The 19,242-nt window shown below is 40.4% G+C and overlaps 1 protein-coding gene across 7 annotated transcripts in view; it reads left to right on the top strand.

The window, feature by feature from the left end:
- The window catches only part of GANC (glucosidase alpha, neutral C), a 76,794-nt gene extending 60,323 nt beyond the window's left edge, over positions 1-16,471 (top strand). For 4 of the 7 annotated variants that reach the window (XM_024732557.1, XM_024732558.1, XM_024732556.1 and 1 more), the window contains 4 exons: positions 3,118-3,231; positions 4,510-4,622; positions 10,325-10,428; positions 11,026-12,098. In XM_024732557.1, coding sequence (XP_024588325.1) covers positions 3,118-3,231; positions 4,510-4,622; positions 10,325-10,428; positions 11,026-11,135 — 441 coding nt within the window. In that variant the 3' untranslated portion in view covers positions 11,136-12,098. Of the gene's footprint in view, positions 1-3,117; positions 3,232-4,509; positions 4,623-10,324; positions 10,429-11,025; positions 12,099-16,377 lie in introns of those variants that run through there. The other 3 variants (XM_024732559.1, XR_003001432.1, XR_003001431.1) reach the window with 3 other exon arrangements.
- Positions 16,472-19,242: the final 2,771 nt, after the last annotated feature.

Here is a 19,242-nt window from a genome sequence, read left to right as displayed (position 1 = left end):
AGTTCTAGAGGCTGGAAGTCCCAAATCAAGGTTCCAACCAATTTGGTTCCTGGTGAGGGCTCTCTTCCTGGCATGTAGGCAGACACCTTGCTGTGTCCTCACATGGCAGAGGGAGAGAGTAAGCTCTCTTATCTCTTATAACACTAATCATTTGGATCAGGGCTCCACTCCTATGACCTGATTTAGTCTTAATTACCTCTGTAAAGGCCCTGTCTCCAAATACAGTCACATTGGGGGTTGGGGCTTCAACGTGAATTTTGTGGGGACACATTTAGTCCATAACATGTGCCTACATAGAAAGAACCAAGGACATCAGTGTTCTGCACGATAGTGGTTGCCTAGAGCTGAAGGCAGGGAGAGGGTTTTGGGAGCAATGGGGAGTGACCACTAATGGGTATAGTGTTTCTTTTTGGGGTGATTTTAAATTGATTATGGTAATGGTTGCATGACTTTGAATATACTAAAAAACATTTAATTGTACACTATAAATGGGTGAATTGTATGACATGAATTATATCAATAAGGCTGTTAAATGTGAGAAAAAAAAGAATATAAAAAACATACTCTGGGGCTTCCCTGGTGGTGCAGTGGTTGAGAGTCCACCTGCCAATGCAGGGGACACGGGTTCATGCCCCAGTCCGGGAAGATCCCACATGCCGCGGAGCGGCTGGGCCTGTGAGCCATGGCCACTGAGCCTGCGCGTCCAGAGCCTGTGCTCCACAACGGGAGAGGCCACAACAGTGAGAGGCCCACGTACTGCAAAAACAAAAACAACAAAAAAACATACTCTGATTTACATTTGTATGTCTAAGAAAAATAATAACACGGACAACAGAGAGGATACATGATGGTCTCCACATACACCATACAGAATATTCTTCTACAACACCAACTCAGAAAACATGAGTTTTTAGTTGGACCTCTAGGCCCAAGGGGAGGCTATGAGTTATGGTTTTAGACTCAGAGTGGCCCATCTAGGCTGCATTTCTGAAGGGAAGTTTGCTCCTGCAGCTGAATCACAATGACTACCACAGGCCCTAAGTAGTGTAAAGATTTATAAAGAGATATTGATGTTATTTTTTAAAATTCTCAGCAGCAATATGAACTCCATTATATAGAAAATGATTTCAGATGCCAACTTTCAGGTCTAGAAGAGACCTCACCATTCATCTACTTGAATCCCTCATGCTTACAGGTGAAGAAAGTGAGGTTCAGAGAAGTTAAATTCCTTGTCCAGGGTTGCAGCTAAATTGTGGCAGAACTGAGACAAGACCCCGGGTCAACTGAACACCTACTCCAGAGCCCATTCATACTAACTTACTGCCGCATTCTTTGAAGGAAAAAAAAAGAATAAGAAGAGATTGGCTGATGAGGGTGGGGAGGTAAATGTACTTTACTTCTTGCTGCTGACTTCATGTCAAGCAGAGGGTGGACATCTTGACTACTTCCATCCTGATTCCCAACTTCATGTATACAGCAGTCCCCCTTATCTGCGGTTTCACTTTCTACAGTTTCATTTACCTTCAATCAACCATGGCCCAAAAATATTAACTGTGGGACTTCCCTGATGGCGCAGTGGTTAAGAATCCACCTGCCAATGCAGGGGACCATGGATTCAATCCCTAGTCCAGGAAGATCCCACATGCCACAGAGCAACTAAGACCGTGTGCCACAACTACTGAGCCTGCACGCCTAGAGCCCATGCTCCACAGCAGGAGAAGCCACCACAATGAGAAGCCCACGTGCCGCAACTAGAGAAAACCCACGTGCAGCAATGAAAACCCAGTGCAGCCAAAAATAAATAAATAAAATTTTTTAAAAAGAAAAAACCCAAAAATATTAACTGTGGTCCAAAAACATTAAATGGAAAATTCCAGAAATACACAATTCATACACTTTAAATTGCACGCTGAGCTGAGTAGCATGACAAAATCTCGCGCCATCCTGCTCCCTCCTGCCCAGGACATGAATCATCCCTCTGTCCAGCAGATCCACACTGTGTGTGCTACCCGCCCATTAGTGTAGGGGAAATACCTTTATATAGGGTTCAGTACTCTCCTCGGTTTCAGGCATCCACTGGGGGTCTTGGAATGAATCCCCCGTGGGGAAGGGGGGACTACTGTATTCTTGCTCTTCTTCCCGCTTGTACATTACTCAGAGCAAAGTACAGGCCTTCACGTGATTCAGGGAGCTTCCTTACAGAGGATTGCACTGGGAGGCAGGAAACCTACTGGGCTCTCCTGGCTGGGAATGCCATTCCAGAAGACCCATAGATAGGGGCCATGCCTACAACCCTGTTGTCAGAGTCACTTCAAGTGCCCTTGGTGGCTTCTATAGCAAAAGTTTCACAGTTTTACCCTCAGAATTGAGTCAGTCATCCTGGTGATCAGGGAAACAGGAGCAAGAAGGGTATAGGCTGAAGTAAGGACAACAGTCATCTTTCCCAAACCAAGAAACTACCATCTTTTTTTTTTTTCCGGCTTAGTCAGGTCTTAGTTGCAGCACATGGGATTTGTCGTTGCTGCGTGTGGGCTCTTCATTGCTGCCCGTGGGCTTCTCTAGTTGTGGCGCATGGGCTCAGTAGTTGTGGCTTGCAGGCTTTAGTTGCCCTGCAGCATGTGGGATCTTAGTTCCCTGACCAGGGATCAAACCTGCGTCCCCTGCATTGGAAGGCAGATTCTTAACCACTGGACCACCAGGGAAGTCCCTACCATCTTTTATAAAGACATACATATGTACATCTGGGCCTGCTCATACAGACAGACAAATTCCCTCTTTAGCAGGGTCCTAGAAATAAACTTGTTTGTTATATTGACAGGAAAATTAAAAATACAAAACAGGAAAGGCTACTTATATGATAGTCAGAACAGATAATAAATTGATGAAGGGTGAGAAGTTTCCCTAATAATTTAAAAATGAACCATTTTTAGTGTTTGAACTCTTTTCCTTTTAATGCCAGGGCCCCCATATTTGCCATTTCTGTGTTCACAAATTTATTTTGCCTTTGAGTCTATACTTGTAACAAACGTGAGTCTTGTACAATGAAATATTTTAAAAGTCTACTTTGAAATTGCCTTATATGAATCCTCCTTCTCTGAGAGTGTTGCTCTGTTATAGATACCAGTGTTTCAACGAGGTGGAAGTGTGGTACCAATAAAGACAACTATAGGAAGATCCACGGGCTGCATGACTGATTCCCCATATGGACTTCGGGTGGCCCTAAGCACTAAGGTATTTGAAAAATGTTACTTTTACACATCTTGTTTGTTACTACTCTATCTCTTTATAGTTGTAGCCTTTGAGTATGTGACACTATGTAAAAGTGGTAAACCCCATCTACGGGATAGGTGCTTCTGAAGTTTATGTAGAAATCAAAGTTTTGAATCATTTCTTGTCTGACTTTCCTGGAATTATCCTTAAGGGTACTCTTAGAACTAGAAATAATAGAAATTTCCTCTAGGGCACTATGACCCTTGGTGCTCTGCAGCTTGACATTGATTACCACTGGACTGAAAGCTCATTGAGCCATAGGCAGCCTGCCATATGGATTAGCCCTGAATCTCAGTCTCCTGTAAAAGGGTCCTGTGTCTATGCAACATTCCAGGGACACAGTCTCATTCAATGACTTCTATGCTCATCAGATGGCTCAAACAATTACAATCTCCTTGGGTAAAACCTGGAAAGATCCAGAGTTGATCTGACCTTTTGAGGAGATCTTTTGAGCCAAAGGAGGCCTATAACAGATTCCTCTCCTAGCCATCTGTGAAAATACTGGGGCACGAACCCGTGTCCCCTGCATCGGCAGGCGGACTCTCAACCACTGCACCACCAGGGAATTCCCTTAAGCAAATATTATAAAATAATTAAGCTTTCTTTTTCTTACATCTTTCTTTTCAATCCGTTTCATTTAAGCATGTTTTCTTGGGTCAAACTATGGACCTCGGGCTCATGTGAGGCCATGGAATAATTACAAGAAACTCGAGGTCCATAGCACATGAAACATTGTTAATAACAGTGAACTGCCATACGGAGTGCTGTGACATTATCTGACATGCAAAAGTGGTCCTCCTACTAAAAGACAGTAGGAACTAGATACCGTTCTCTAAATGGAGGGTCTTCTAAAGATAGTTGATCTCATATGTTGTATACCAAATTTTTCTTTTAATTTCATTTCCATTCTATGAACTTTTCTTGACCTGTTGTCACCTTCTAGGATAGTATTTTGGGGGAAGCCACCTATGCCGCTGACCATACTTCATAGTTTAAATCTCTTTCAACAAGGCCTAACTCTTTGTCCTCCTCTTGTGTGACTTGTTTATTCATATTATTTCACAAATGTGTAGTAAGTGTATATATTGTATGACTGCTTTGTACAGCTTGAATATTAAGCAGTTGTTCAACGTAATTTTTCATAGATTTTAAAATCTATTATTTCGTTTAGGGAGGCGACAGTCTTTTCCTAGAAAGCTATTACATAAGCACATTCTCTATCCGTGATTCACTCTCCAGGGTTCTGCTGTGGGTGAATTCTATCTCGATGATGGTCATTCATTCCAATACCTCCACCAGAAGCAATTCTTGCACAGGAAGTTTTCATTCGCCTCAGGTGTTTTGATCAACAGGTAATGGCAGCTAAAAGAGCTGTGTGCTTTCTTAAATTATGCTATCCTCAAATGCAGAGCTGCTATTTTAAGAAATTAATGATGAAGGCCACTTGTGGAGTATTCTTCATTTTTCCCCCCCCAGGTTCATTAAGGTATAATTTTTTTAACTCTTTATTTTATATTGGAGAATAGCTGGTTAACAATGCTGTGATAGTTTCAGGTGCACAGCAAAGCAACTCAGCCATACATACACATGTATCCATTCTCCCCCAAACTCCCGTCCCATCTAGGCTGCCACATAACACGGAGCAGAGTTCCCTGTGCTATACAGTATGTCCTTGTTGCTTATCCATTTTAAATATGGCAGTGTGTACATGTCGATCTCAAACTGCCTAACTATCCCTCCCCGCCAGTAACCGTAAATTCATTCTCTAAGTCTGTGAGTCTTACTCTGTTTTGTAAATAAGTTCATTTGTATCATTTCTTTTTAGATTCTGCATATAAGGGATATCATATGATATTTCTCCTTCTGTGACTCACTGCACTCAGTATGATAATCTCTAGGTCATTGAGGTATAATTTAGAAATAAAATTTTAATAAAATATACTAGTATAAAAATACAATTGTAATATATTTAAAGTATACAATGTGATGATTTGATATATGTACACATTGTGAAAGTATTCCCATCATCAAGTTAATTAACACATCCATCACCTCACATGTTTAACCCTTTTTTTCCCCTTTTGATGAGAACATTTAAGTTCTACTCTCTTGGCAAATTTCAGTTATGCAATACAGTATTATCAACTATATTTACCGTGTTATACATTAGATTATCAAACCTTATTCATCTTATAGCTGAAAGTTTGTACTCTTTTACCAGCCTCTCTCTACTTCCCCCAACCCCCAGCCCCTAGCAACCCCCATTCTACTCTTTTTCTATGAGTTCAACTTTCCTTTTTTGAAATTTTTTTTACATTCCATATATAAATGACACCATGCAGTATTTATTGAATTTTTCAGTTCACTTCTTGTATTCTTCAGGTCTATATTTTGTTTGGTACGTTTTAATATTTTCTGTCTTCGTTGAAATTCTCACTTTGTTCATGCATTGCTCTCTGACCTTGGTGAGCATCGTTATGACCACTAGTTTGAACTTTCTATCAGGTAAATAACTTATCTCCATTTTGTTGAGGTCGGTTTCTGTAGATTAATCGTGTTCTTTTGTTTGGAACATATTCTCCTGTTTCATTTTCCTTGACTCTTTGTGTTGGTTTCTCACATTAGATAAGACAGCCACCTCTTCCAGTCTTGACAGACTGGTCTCATGTAGGAGATGAACCTCCTCGATCAGCTGGGCCTGAGCTCCTTGTTGTTTCTCACACCTTTGTGATTATCCAAGCTGCCATCTTTGTTCTTAGTGACTCACAGTTGTTGAGGATGTGCTGAGACCCATCCGTGTCCCAAAGGGGCAGATTTTAGTCAGCACCTAGTTGCAGGCTGATTAGAACACTCAGGCAGTAGCTGGGAAAGTATGCAGTCAAATCCCTTCCAGGGAGAACCTGTGAGATGGATGTTTTTGCCTGCTCCCTCTGCACTGAGCCCTGGGGGGATAGCCACACTGCCTATTAACAACTACTTCTTTATTTGCTATCATTAAGCCTCTTGGCTATCAGAGCTAGGTGATTTTACGGCCATCCCTCAGGTGGGAGCCTTGAAAGGAGGGACACTAGAACTGTGGTCCAAACCCTTCTCCAAACTCCAAGCCAGGAGTTGGGGATTCCTTCCAAATTTTATGGGACTATGCCAGGGGTGGGGGTTATATGGAGAGTGTGTCTCAGCCTTTCCTACTTTTTTTTTTTTTTTCATAGATGGCCTTTCTTATGTTGAGGTAGCTTCCCTCTATGCCAACTTTCTGGAGAGTTTTTATTAAAAATGGGTGTTGAATTTTGTCAAAAGCTTTTTCTCCATCTATTGAGATGATCATATGGTTTTTATTCTTCAGTTTGTGAATGTGGTGTATCACATCGGTTGATTTGCATATATTGAAGAATCCTTGCATCCCTGGAATAAATCCCACTTGATCATGGTGTATGATCCTTTAAATGTGTTGTTGGATTCTGTTTGCTAGTATTTTCTTGAGGATTTTTGCATCTATATTCATCAGTGATATTCGTCTGTAATTTAATTTTTTTGTAGTATATCTGTCTGGTTTTGGTATCAGGGTGACGGAGGCCTCGTAGAATGAGTTTGGGAGTATTCCTTCCTCTGCAGTTTTTTGGAAGAGTTTGAGAAGGATGGGTGTTAGCTCTTCTCTAAATGTTTGGTAGAATTCACCTGTGAAGCCATCTGGTCCTGGACTTTTGTTTGTTGGAAGAGTTTTAATCACAGTTTCAATTTCATTACTTGTGATTGGTCTGTTCATAGTTTCTATTTCTTCCCGGTTCAGTCTTGGTAGGTTATACCTTTCTAAGAATTTGTCCATTTCCTCCAGGTTTTCCATTTTATTGGCATAGAGTTGCTTGTAGTAGTCTTTTATGATGCTTTGTATTTCTGCAGTGTCCGTTGTAACTTCTCCTTTTTCATTTCTAATTTTATTGATTTGAGTCCTCTCCCTCTTTTTCTTGATGAATCTGGCTAAAGGTTTATCAATTTTATCTTCTCAAAGAACCAGCTTTTAGTTTTATTGATCTTTGCTACTGTTTTCTTTGTTTCTGTTTCATTTATTTCTGCTCTGATCTTTATGATTTTTTTCCTTAGACTAACTTTGGGTTTTGTTTGTTTTTCTTTCTCTAGTTCCTATAGGTGTAAGGTTATATTGTTTATTTGAGATTTTTATTGTTTCTTGAGGTAGGATTGTATTGCTATAAACTTCCCTCTTAGAACTGCTTTTGCTGCATCCCATAGGTTTTGGATCATCGTGTTTTCATTGTCATTTGTCTCTAGGTATTTTTTGATTTCCTGTTTGATTTTTTCAGAGATCTCTTGGTTATTTAGTAACGTGTTGTTTAGCCTCCATGTGTTTGTGTTTTTTACATTTTTTCCCTGTATTAACTTCTAATCTCATAGCATTGTGGTTGTCAAAGATGCCTGATATGATTTCAATTTTCTTAAATTTACCAATGCTTGATTTGTGACCCAAGATGTGATCTATCCTGGAGAATGTTCTGTGTGCACTTGAGAAGAAAGTGTAATCTGTTTTTGGACGGAATGTCCTATAAATATCAATTAAATCTATCTGGTCTATTGTGTCATTTAAAGCTTGGGTTTCCTTATTAATTTTCCATCTGGATGGTATGTCCATTGGGTAAGTGAGGTGTTAAAAGTCCCCCACTATTATTGTGTTACTGTCGATTTCCTCTTTTACAGCTATTAGCATCTGCCTTATGTACTGAGGTACTCCTGTGTGGGGTGCATATATATTTATAATTCCTATATCTTCTTCTTGGATTGATCCCTTGATCATTATGTAGTGTCCTTCCTTGTCTCTTGTAACATTATTTTAAAGTCTATTTTATCTGATATGAGTATTGCTACTCCAGCTTTCTTTTGATTTCCATTTGCATGGAATATGTTTTTCCATCCCCTCACTTTCAGTCTGTATGTATCCCTAAGTCTGAAGTTGGTCTCTTGTAGACAGCATATATATGGGTCTTGTTTTTGTATCCATTCAGCAAGCCTGTGTCTTTTGGTTGGAGCCTTTAATCCATTCACATTTAAGGTAATTACCGATATGTATGTTCCTATTACCATTTTCTTAATTGTTTTGGGTTTGTTTTTGTAGGTCCTTTTCTTCTCTTGTGTTTCCCACTTAGAGAAGTTTCTTTAGCATTTGTTCCTTTCACATTTATTGTTGTAAAGTTCCTTTAGCATTTGTGTTTCCTGCCTAGAGAAGTTCCTTTAGCATTTGTTGTAAAGCTGGTTTGGTGGTGCTGAATTCTCTTAGCTTTTGCTTTTCTGTAAATCTTTTGATTTCTCTGTTGAATCTGAATGAGATCCTTGCCGGGTAGAATAATCTTGGTTGTAGTTTATTCCCTTTCATCACTTTAAATATATCATGCCACTCCCTTCTGGCATGTAGAGTTTCTGCTGGGAAATCAGTTGTTAACCTTATGGGAGTCCCCTTGTATGTTATTTGTCATTTTTCCCTTGTTGCTTTTAATAACTTTTCTTTGTCTTTAACTTTTGTCAATTTGATTACTATGTGTCTTGGAGTGTTTTTCCTTGGGTTTATCCTGCCTGGGATTCTCTGCACTTCCTGGACTTGGGTGGCTGTTTCCTTTCCCATGTTAGGGAAGTTTTCGACTATAATTTCTTCAAATAATTTCTCAGGTCCTTTCTCTTCTCCTTCTGGGTCCACTATAATGTAAATGTTGGTGCATTTAATGTTGTCCCAGAGGTCTCTTAGGCTGTCTTCATTTCTTTTCATTCTTTTTTCTTTATTCTGTTCCATGGCAGTGAATTCCACCATTCTGTCTTCCAGGTCACTTACCTGTTCTTTGGCCTCAGTTATTCTGCTATTGATTCTTTCTAGTGTATTTTTCATTTCAGTTATTGTATTGTTCATCTCTGTTTGTTTGTTCTTTAATTTTTCTAGGTGTTTGTTCTTTAATTCTTCTAGGCCTTTGTTAAACATTTCTTGCATCTTCTCGATCTTTGCCTCCATTCTTTTTCCGAGGTCCTGGATCATCTTCACTATCATTATTCTGAATTCTTTTTCTGGAAGGTTGCCTATCTCCACTTAATGTAGCTGGTTTTCTGGGGTTTTATCTTGTTCCTTCATCTGGTACATAGTCCTCTGCCTTTTCATTTTTGTCTATCTTTCTGTGAATGCGGTTTTTGTTCCACAGGCTGCAGAATTGTAGTTCTTCTTGCTTCTGCTCTCCTACTTGTTTTGTTTGTTTGCTTGTTTTGGGTTTTTTGTTTTTAACTTATTTTTATTTATTTATTGCTTATTTTGGCTGTGCCGGGTCTTAATTGTGGCATTCTGACTTCTTAGTTGCAGCATGCATGTGGGATCTAGTTCCCTGGCCAGGGATCGATCCTGGGCCACCTGCATTGGGAGCATGGAGTCTTACCCACTGGACCACCAGGAAAGTCCCTCCTACTTGTTTTGATGTGGGTATTTTCTCAGTCACCCAATGTATAGGAGTCACTCAGCTAGTTTCCAGATTTCTCTCAAAGGGAATTGCTCCATGTGTAGCTTTATATTCAGTGCATCTGTGGAAGGAGGGAAATTCAGAGGCCTTTTATGTTGCCATCTTGGTCTGGAGCCTGCCAGGAGTATTTTTCAACCACTTCATGAACATCCCTTCCTTATTGTCTCTGTCTTCCTTTCCTTCCCTCTCTGAAAAATAAAAAAGAATTCAGTATAAATTCCCATTAATCCAATTTATTCATCTCTTCAGCCATTCATTAAGTATCTGATTTCTTACAATTTGATTGTAGCATCCAAGTAACATTTGGGACTTCAGTATCCTTAAGTGATGCCTCTCCAAATGGCTTGTTAGAGGGAGACTACTGGTTAGCTTGTCCTCAGCACATAGGGTCATCTTTTTCCATCTCTTCATCCTAGTAAATGTGACCACTATATGTTTCATGCCTCCACAGAGAAAGATGGGAGGGGAACTCACAAGGCTCGGGATGGTGACCTGGTAACCAGTCCAAACCCCTATGCCTCTCCTTCTCCTAATGGCATTTGTTATATCTATTCCAGTTGTGCTGACAAGAGGGGTCATTATCCCAGCAAGTGTGTGGTGGAGCAGATCTTGGTCCTAGGCCTCAAGAAGCAGCCATCTTCTGTGACCAGCCACTCACCTGGTGAGGAAACAGGCCATTTGTTTTTGTAAACATAGAAGTATCTGCAGTGAAGAGATGATTAGTCTAAAACTGACAAAATTTCCTTAGCCAAGTGGACTCTGCTCTTTCTGGCAGGAGTCAAATATACTAGTATCTAGAGGGTGTGAGGCCATTCTGCTTCTCTTCATCAACTGGTCTTTCTGCTCATTGTAAGCAGTTAATATTTTCCTAAAGGAAATTATTTGGGACTTGAAATAATATTGTAGTTTCTCTGAATATTTTTTTTAAACTGTAGATATCTGAAGTCCTGGGGAATCCTGCTCATGGAGTTTATGGAGTTTCTTAAAGGACACGGGATAGGATATATCCTTTTTTACCTACTGAATTTGTTGGACAAATCACTTTGTTCCTTAGTTTGTTTTCAATCAGTCTTGCACTCAAAACAGTGGAGTGTTTCATGTTTTAAAATTTCATGGAAGTCCATGGGTACAAGTACTATTAATTTGGATTCTCCTATATGGGGCATAAGGTTTTATAACAGAGTCAGAAACATTTTAAATTCAAATTTTCTCTCCTAGATGTTCATCAAACTTTCCCTTTTACAATTTTGATATCTAGATGGTAAAGCTCAGCCTGTGGCTTTTACATATTGTGCCAAAACATCCACCCTGAACCTGGAGAAGTTCTCACTGAACATTGGTGCTGACTGGAAGGTCCAAATCCAGTGACAGAGCAGTGCACCTGGTGACAAGTGATGGGAGGAGCTGCACCTTTCTGCCTTTCCGCCGGCCTTTTTTTGCGATTTGTGCTGCATGCTATTGACTTCTCTGGCTCAAAGTCATCTTTCATAAGTCACCAGTTTCCTAACGAACAATAGCTTTCAGATTTTTCAGATGTTACATTTTTAGATGTGCTAATAATACTCTTTGTGTCACACACGCCCTCTCCTCCTACATGCAAGTGGCCCAGAGACATTTATAGCGTTCACAGATCTCGCATTGCTCCTTGGGCCATGACCTGTGGTATGCACTCTGGCCCAGTGGGCAGTTTCTCTTTGAGCACAGCTGGATGGGTTTGTTTTATGTGAGAAGTGGGCCAAGCCCACCCACCTTGTGGAAGCTTGTCTCAGTCCATGTGGCAGAGCCACTCGGGCTCCAGCAGCTGAGCTGCTCAAGGCCTATCTCCAAGTGGACAGCAGCTTCTGGTGCCCCCCCACCCCAGTTATCTTTTACCCACTTAGACCTGGACAAGACAACCTTTTCTGCTTGGAGTGTACTCACTGCAGCAACAGGGAGTTACTCTACCCTAGAGACTGACTCAGGAACACAAAGGGCTCTTTTCCCTGTCATGTTTTTTGGGGTCCAAAGTTCCACATTAATCTCCTTAAAATTCTAATTTCTTGATATTAATTTTTTTATTAAATACTGTCCACTAACAAAAGCTTATTTGTAATATGAGTAAGCTGTAATTTAAAATAATAAAATAATTACCCATGTCCCCACCCTCAAACTTCAGAAATAGAACACAGGGCCGGGATGAGGGGGAGGCAAGTAAGGCACTTGCCTGGGGCACAAAATTTAAGGGGATGCCCCAAATCACAGTAATCAAAATAAATAATATTTTAATGCAATATTTTTAAAAATCAAAATTAACAGCAGGGCTTCCCTGGTGGAGTAGTGGTTGAGAGTCCGCCTGCCGATGTAGGGGACGTGGGTTCATGCCCCGGTCTGGGAAGATCCCACATGCCACAGAGTGGCTGGGCCCGTGAGCCATGGCCGCTGAGCCTGCGCGTCCGGAGCCTGTGCTGTGCAATGGGAGAGGCCACAACAGTGAGAGGCCCACCTGCCGCAAAAAAAAAAAAAAAGACAAAATTAACAGCAAAAAAAAAAATCCATGATGAACAAAATATCAAAATTTTAAATAATGACAGGATCGATAGTACTGCGTTTTACTTTTGCCTCAGACTCTAGTACAGTGTGGCGTGGGCTAGAACACTACACCATGCCAGTTCCCCAGGATGCTCCCCAGGGACGCCCTGCGGCCGCAGCATCTGCTGGGGCAGTCACATGTCCTCGGCACTGCTCAACATGCACATTTGCTTATCAGGCTTCTTCCACTCAGCAGCTTGCCAACTGCCACCTCTATGCCTCTGTTCCCTGGGTCCCAATATCCACGGTCTGCCCTCCACCTATGCAAATCCTACCATCCATCCAGGCCCAACTCAAATCCCACTTCCCCACAGAGCCTTTCTAACTACCCTAACACCCTCAACTCCCCTTTTCTATGAGCAGTGATTTTGCCCTTCTCTGAAACGCTGCCCCACTTATAATATGCATTCTGCTTAGCATTCTCAGGGATGGTGCCTCAGTGTTTCAGGTTTGTCTGTCTTGTTCCCTTACTAGATTGTATGTTACTCAAGATCATGTTATATTTGTCTTATATCTGCCAGAGCACAATTATACTTGGCTTTTAGTAATGGTTGGCTGTAATTGGTTGACTGATGGATTTGATTTATTTAAAATTGAGAATTGAATGTATTTGTTTCTAATTTACTCTTCTGACCTAGAACTCTTCCCTCCAGATATAGTAAACATTACACATTTCCTCATGGACACATTTGATTGTATCAGTTGAGATTTGAGCTTTGCACCATATATAAGCACACATAGACATATATAGATTCTTTGCTCCTATTTCTGTAAGTTTTGCAATTAAGGAGAAAGGAAGAAGCCTCCATTAGCTGAAGTCCGATTTCCCAGCTTCAAGTTTCCCTTGCCAAGCTACAATAAGACTTAAACTGAAAACTGAATGCTCTTACCTAATATAAATGATGGTTTTTAACAGCACTTAAGGCTGAATATTTAAGACCTATCTTCAGTTCAACATTTATTATGTGTCTATTATTCATCCATTTAAAATATTTTTGGAGGAAAGAATGAAATAAGAACTTTAGAGTAGGTTAGTGAGGAACTGCTCTGTCTTGACCCAGAACTATCCTGAAAGGTTTAACTAGATACATTGAATGGAGAGAAATACATCCTGGGTGTTCTTAAATGTTATCTGCTCTTATTGCTTCTCACACTTTACCCCCCTCCTATATCTGAAGCTCAGGACCAGAGAGCTAAGCGGGGCCAAGTTGGCCTACAGTGTTGAGTTACCTTGTTGCGGCTAATTCTCGATATGTTTTCTCAGGAAACTGGATTTTATGTAAGAACTTAGAATCATTTTAACAAAGATTCAAATAAAGCTCTAAAATGAATATATAATGTGTCTTTCCTTTAAGACTTAAATGCCAAGGAATGAGTTGACAAATCAGTTTAAACGTTAGAAACTGCTCAAAAGAAATATGGGCAAAGGTAATTCATAAAAGAAATTGAAATAGGCAAAATAAGCATGAAATACGCTCAGCATTGTTAATATTCAGAGAAATGGGTGTGTCCATGATTGGCCAAGATTAAGATGAAAATGTCCAGTGCTAATGCTGGTGTGGGGAATAGGCATTTTCGTGCATCATTGGTGGAATTATGCTAAGTATAATCTTTCTGGATGGCAATCTGGCAATAGCATCAAAATTTTAAATTTGCTTTAACCCAGAAATTCCACTTCAGATAAACCAGATAAATTGCTCAGAGCTACTAATTGTAATGTGGTTTATACTATGGAAAACTAGAAATAAACTAAATGTCCTTTATCAGGGGATTGGTTAAATATAGCCCTTTCATACAGTAGAATATTATGCAACCATTAAAGTAACAATGTATATATATCAACATAGAAGTATCTGATAAAATGTTTACAGAGTGATTTCATTTATGTAAGTTTATAATAAACAGACCAAAGCTGGGGACTTCCCTGATGGTCCAGTGACTGAGACTCCACGCTCCCAATGCAGGGGGCCTGGGTTTGATCCCTGGTCGGGGAAGTAGATCCCACATGCTGCAACTAAGAGTTCACACACCGCAACAAAGATCCCGCAGGCAGCAACGAAGATCCCGCGTGCCGCAACTAAGACTTGGCGCAGCCAAATTAATTAATTAATATTTTTTAAAAAAAACAGAATTGAGGCACATCCTATACTGCTCAAAATGTGAAGGCCGTGAAAAACAGGTCTGAGGAGCTGTTCCAGATTAAAGGGGGACTAAAGAGACATGACAACAAATGTATGATCCTGGGTTCCATCCTGGAACTATAAGGGACATTACTGGGACAGTTGGCAAAACTTGAATAGGATCTTTTGATTACATGGTAATTTTCCTAATTTTGAGAATTGTACTATGATTACATAGAAGAATTTCCTTATTTTTAGGAAATACATACGGAACTATTAAAGTAGCATAGCTCTGACTTACTCTCAAATGGCTCAGAAAATAATTTATGTATGTATGAGAAAAAGAGAGAGACAGAGAAAATTGGCAAAATGTATTAAAATGTTATAACTGAAGAATCTGCATGAAGGGTATACAGGAATTCCTTACACTATATTTTCAACTTTCCTGTTAAGTTTTAAACTATTTCAAAACAAAAAGTTTTAAAAACAAAGATGCTGGGCCATATCTTCCTAGTATCTAATAGCTTTAAAATGTTTGCTTTCTATTGTTGTAAAGGTTTATAAGCTGTAGCATGTAAAATAGGATGAAACAAATGGAGTTAAGAATGAACTCCAAGCCACTATGTAGAACAGTATGGAGGTTTCTTAAAAAAACTAAAAATGGAATTACCATATGATCTTGCAATCCCATTCCTGGGTATATATCCAGAGAAGACTGTAATTCAAAAAGATACATGCACCCCTATGTTCATAGCAGCACTATTCACAATAGCCAAGACATGGAAGTAACCTAAGTGTCAATCAACAGATGAATGGGTAAAAGATGTGGTATACACATACAATGGAATATTACTCAGCCATAAAAAGAATGAAATAATGGGACTTCCCTGGTGGTCCAGTGGGTAAGACTCACTTGCTCCCAATGCAAGGGGCCTGGGTTCAATCCCTGGTCGGTGAACTAGATCCCACATTCATGCTGCAACTAAAGAGTGCACATGCTGTAACAAAGATCCTGCATGCCGCAAGTAAGACCCGACACAGCCAAAATAAATATTTAAAAATATATAAATAAAAAAAATTTTTAAAGAATGAAATAATGCTACTTGCAGCAAATGGATGGACCTAGAGATTATCTTACTAAGTGAAGTAAGTCATATCGAGAAAGACAAATATCATACGACATCGCTTATGTGTGGAATCTAAAAAAAAATGATACAAATGAATTTACAAAACAGAAACAGACTTACAGACATGGAAAACAAACTTATGGTTACCAAAGGGGAAAGTGGGGGAGAGGTAAATTAGGAGTCTGGGATTAACAGATACACATTACTATATATAAAATAGATAAACAACAAGCACCTACTGTATAGCACAGGAAACGATATTCAGTATCTTGTAAATACCTATAATGGGAAAGAATCTGGAAAAGTATATGTATATCTGAATCACTTTGCTGTACACCTGAAACTAACACAACATTGTAAATCAACTATACTTCAATTAACATTTTTTCTAATAAAAATAAAAATAATGAACTCCAGTACAAGAAAACACCTTTATTTCTGATGCAGCAGACCTCTTCAGAATCATCATATCAGCTGTTCTTCACCGGAGAAATGCCGGGCCAAACCAAGCCCCCTGCTTCAGGGAACACAAATACCACCCTCGGAGCACTAGGCCAGCAGCCCCTGACCTCACACCACCCACACTATGGCAGCGCTGTACGTGCTTCTATATGTGGTCCTGTCTGACTGCAGGAGCTGACCATGGAGCTTTCAGGAGGGTATTCACACTAAGAAATAGAATGGAATACATGTTTATGGCAGGCATTTATTTAGGGCAGATGCCCTGTATAGTGGTCAGGGAAAGTCCTTCATGCATTTGGAAGGCCAGTTTTGTCACCTTCCTTCTCTTCCCAGGTCTAAATCATCCTGCGGATCCTGGCTATAGTGGACCTGGGGTGGTCAGTTCCTGACAGAAGTGATCCCAGGATGTAGATTCCAGTTTGACCAGGTACCAAAACATTCCCTGCCCTAGAGGGCTAGTTTCTTTCTTTTTTTTTTTCTTTCAATATTTATTTATTTACTTGACTGCACCGGGTCTTAGTTGCAGCATGCGGGATATAGTTCCCTGACCAGGGATCGAACCCAGGTCCCCTGCATTGGGAGCACGGACTCTTAGCCACTGGACCACCAGGGAAGTCCTGGCTGTTTTCATTTAAATGTACCTATAGGACTATTTATGTTCTGGGGTACAACTCACTTTCAGAACTAAGTGAATTCTAGGGTCCTGGTCCCACACATCAACATGACCACGGCCAGTCCCAGATTGGGCCATTCTCCTAAAGGCTCCCTAGAGTGGAAAGCACAGCTCGTCACCGTGAGTTTGCCTTAAAGTTGTGCTGAGCCTTACATCCTGGTTAACTAATACCGGCCGATCAGATTGTTGTAGCCCTAGGGAAGACAGCAGTTCTAGAGTTTGGCCTGTGTGCAGAATTCCTTCACTTTTTCACATCGTTTTCAGTATCAGTGTATCATAGTGATAGGCAGCAGAAACACAGTCAAAACACATAAATGTCTGCAGTTTAATGGGTTTTAGCTCATAACTGACCATCTTACCTAAAAGCCTTCTTAGTCATGGAACTCCTATGACAATATCAAGCATTCCACTCTGCTTTTAAGATTTCCATCTACCAAACTCTGAATGCCCAGCATAATTCCGGGGGTGGGGGTGGGGGGGAGTGGTACTCTAGACTAAAATAACTTCTCAGTCCAGGGGATAGAAAGCCATCGGCAACTCCACTGGAAACAGATTACCATATTAACCGCAGACGACGGGGGCCATATAGCTCACATTCTAGCAGAAATAAAGGAGACATTGGCATCTGATATCAGATCTGCCTGTCTTATGACCAGCTAAAGACTGCAGTGCCACAGCAAGGCCAACCAGAATCAGACAGCTGCTTCTTGACTGTTGTTTTCAGCACGGCTGATGGTGTTAGATTCCACTCCCATCAGAGCTAGGGGAAGGGAAGCCCTGACTATTTATATGCAAGGATCCAGAGATCTTATGCCTAATGCACATTACTGGAGTCTTAGTCATGCATTTATTCCTTCACTGGATATCAGGAGACCTGGGGTCTAGTTTGGTTCTGTAGTGAACTGGCAGAATGACCTTGATCATGTCATTTAATCTCTCTAGGCTTTGGTTTCCTCTTTTGTTCAAGAAAAGAGATAAGCTCTAAAATTCTGTGAGTTTCCCATGACTTAACTGTAAAAATAGAGCAGATATCTCAAGTTTTCTCAGCTGTAAAATGGGATTAATCAAACGTGCAGGGTTGTGTACAGATTAAAAGTATTCCATGTGTATGGAAAGGAAAAAAATAGTAACTTTACTTTGGAGAAACCTGGTAGATGCCACCTTAGCCAAGTACTCAAGGTTGATATCACCAGTAATAAAATACATCAATGCCATGTACCCCCAGATCTGATTTGATGAGAAGGGTGCATAACCTCTGCGATATTCATCCCCCAAACCATAATCTCAGTCTAATCATGTGAAAAACATCAGACAAACTCAAGTTAGGGACATTCTACAACATATCTGACAAGTACTCTTCAAAAGTGCCAAGATCAAGAGAGACAAAGACTGTGGAACTGTCAGAGATTGGAGGACACTAAGGAGATATGACAAATGCAATGCAGATCAAATTCTGTAACAGAAGGGGAAAAAAAGCACTAGCGGAAACACTGAAGAAATCAAAATATGTCTTGTAGTTCAGTTAGTGGTATCTTACCAACATTCATTTCTGACTTTTGATCATTGTACCATGGTTATGTAAGGTGTAAACATTAAGGGAGGCTGTTGAAGGGTATTCGGGAAATCTGTGCTATCTTTGCAATGCTTTTGTATGTTTAAAATTACTTTAAAAGTTTTTAGGGGACTTTCCTGGTGGTACAGTGGTTAAAACTCCGCACTTTCAATGCAGGGGGCACGGGTTTGATCCCTGGTGGGGGAACTAAGATCCCACATGCTGCGCAGTGTCGCCAAAAAAAAAAAGAAAGTTTTTACAACTATGTGAAGTGGCTAGCTCACAGTAGGCACTTAATGAGTGGTAGGTGTTCTAATTATAAGTGAATGCATTAATTCCAACAGTGTTGAATCAAAGAAATGTTGATGGAAGACAGTGATACGCAATCATTAACTGCCTTGTTGGTGCAACAGAAGCCATTCCAGCTGCAGATACTGTCTGACCTTAGCTGAAGTATGTTATAAAAATGAGTTCTTTATCCTTGAAGAGGCTCTGGGAATTGAAAACGTGCAGCTGTTTACATGCTCATCATCTGCCTTTGTTTGTGGGCTCAGATTGGATTTCTCGCTGATAGCATGAGTTTCTACAGCTGTGTAGCTGAATAAACCTTGAGTTTGGACCTGCTAATCTGAGAGGGGGTTTTATTCACAACAATTGGTAGAGCAAAATGAATAGCACCTTGCACTCTGTGTGTTTGATACAGTATTCCCATTGTGCTATGACAAGAGGCTGATCTCCATCACACACCCATCTTCATTACCAAGGATGGCGCTAGCTTAGACAGCTGAGGAAAAGAAGGTCAGCTGTGTGGGGGCCAGAGACAGCTCCTCCCCCGGCGGCAGATCAGCCAAGATACTTTGATTGCATTGGCAAAGCACTAAGAAGTGGAAGAAATTTCTTCTCACGTAGGGAAACATCATTCAACAGATATACAACACATATTTATTAAGAACCTTCTATGTGCTTAACCCTT

This window comes from Neophocaena asiaeorientalis, unplaced genomic scaffold, assembly GCF_003031525.2.
Source record: "Neophocaena asiaeorientalis asiaeorientalis breed wild unplaced genomic scaffold, Neophocaena_asiaeorientalis_V1.1 scaffold119, whole genome shotgun sequence".
In the NCBI taxonomy this organism is placed as follows: Eukaryota; Metazoa; Chordata; class Mammalia; order Artiodactyla; family Phocoenidae; genus Neophocaena; species Neophocaena asiaeorientalis.
This window is presented reverse-complemented; position numbering and strand designations above follow the sequence as displayed.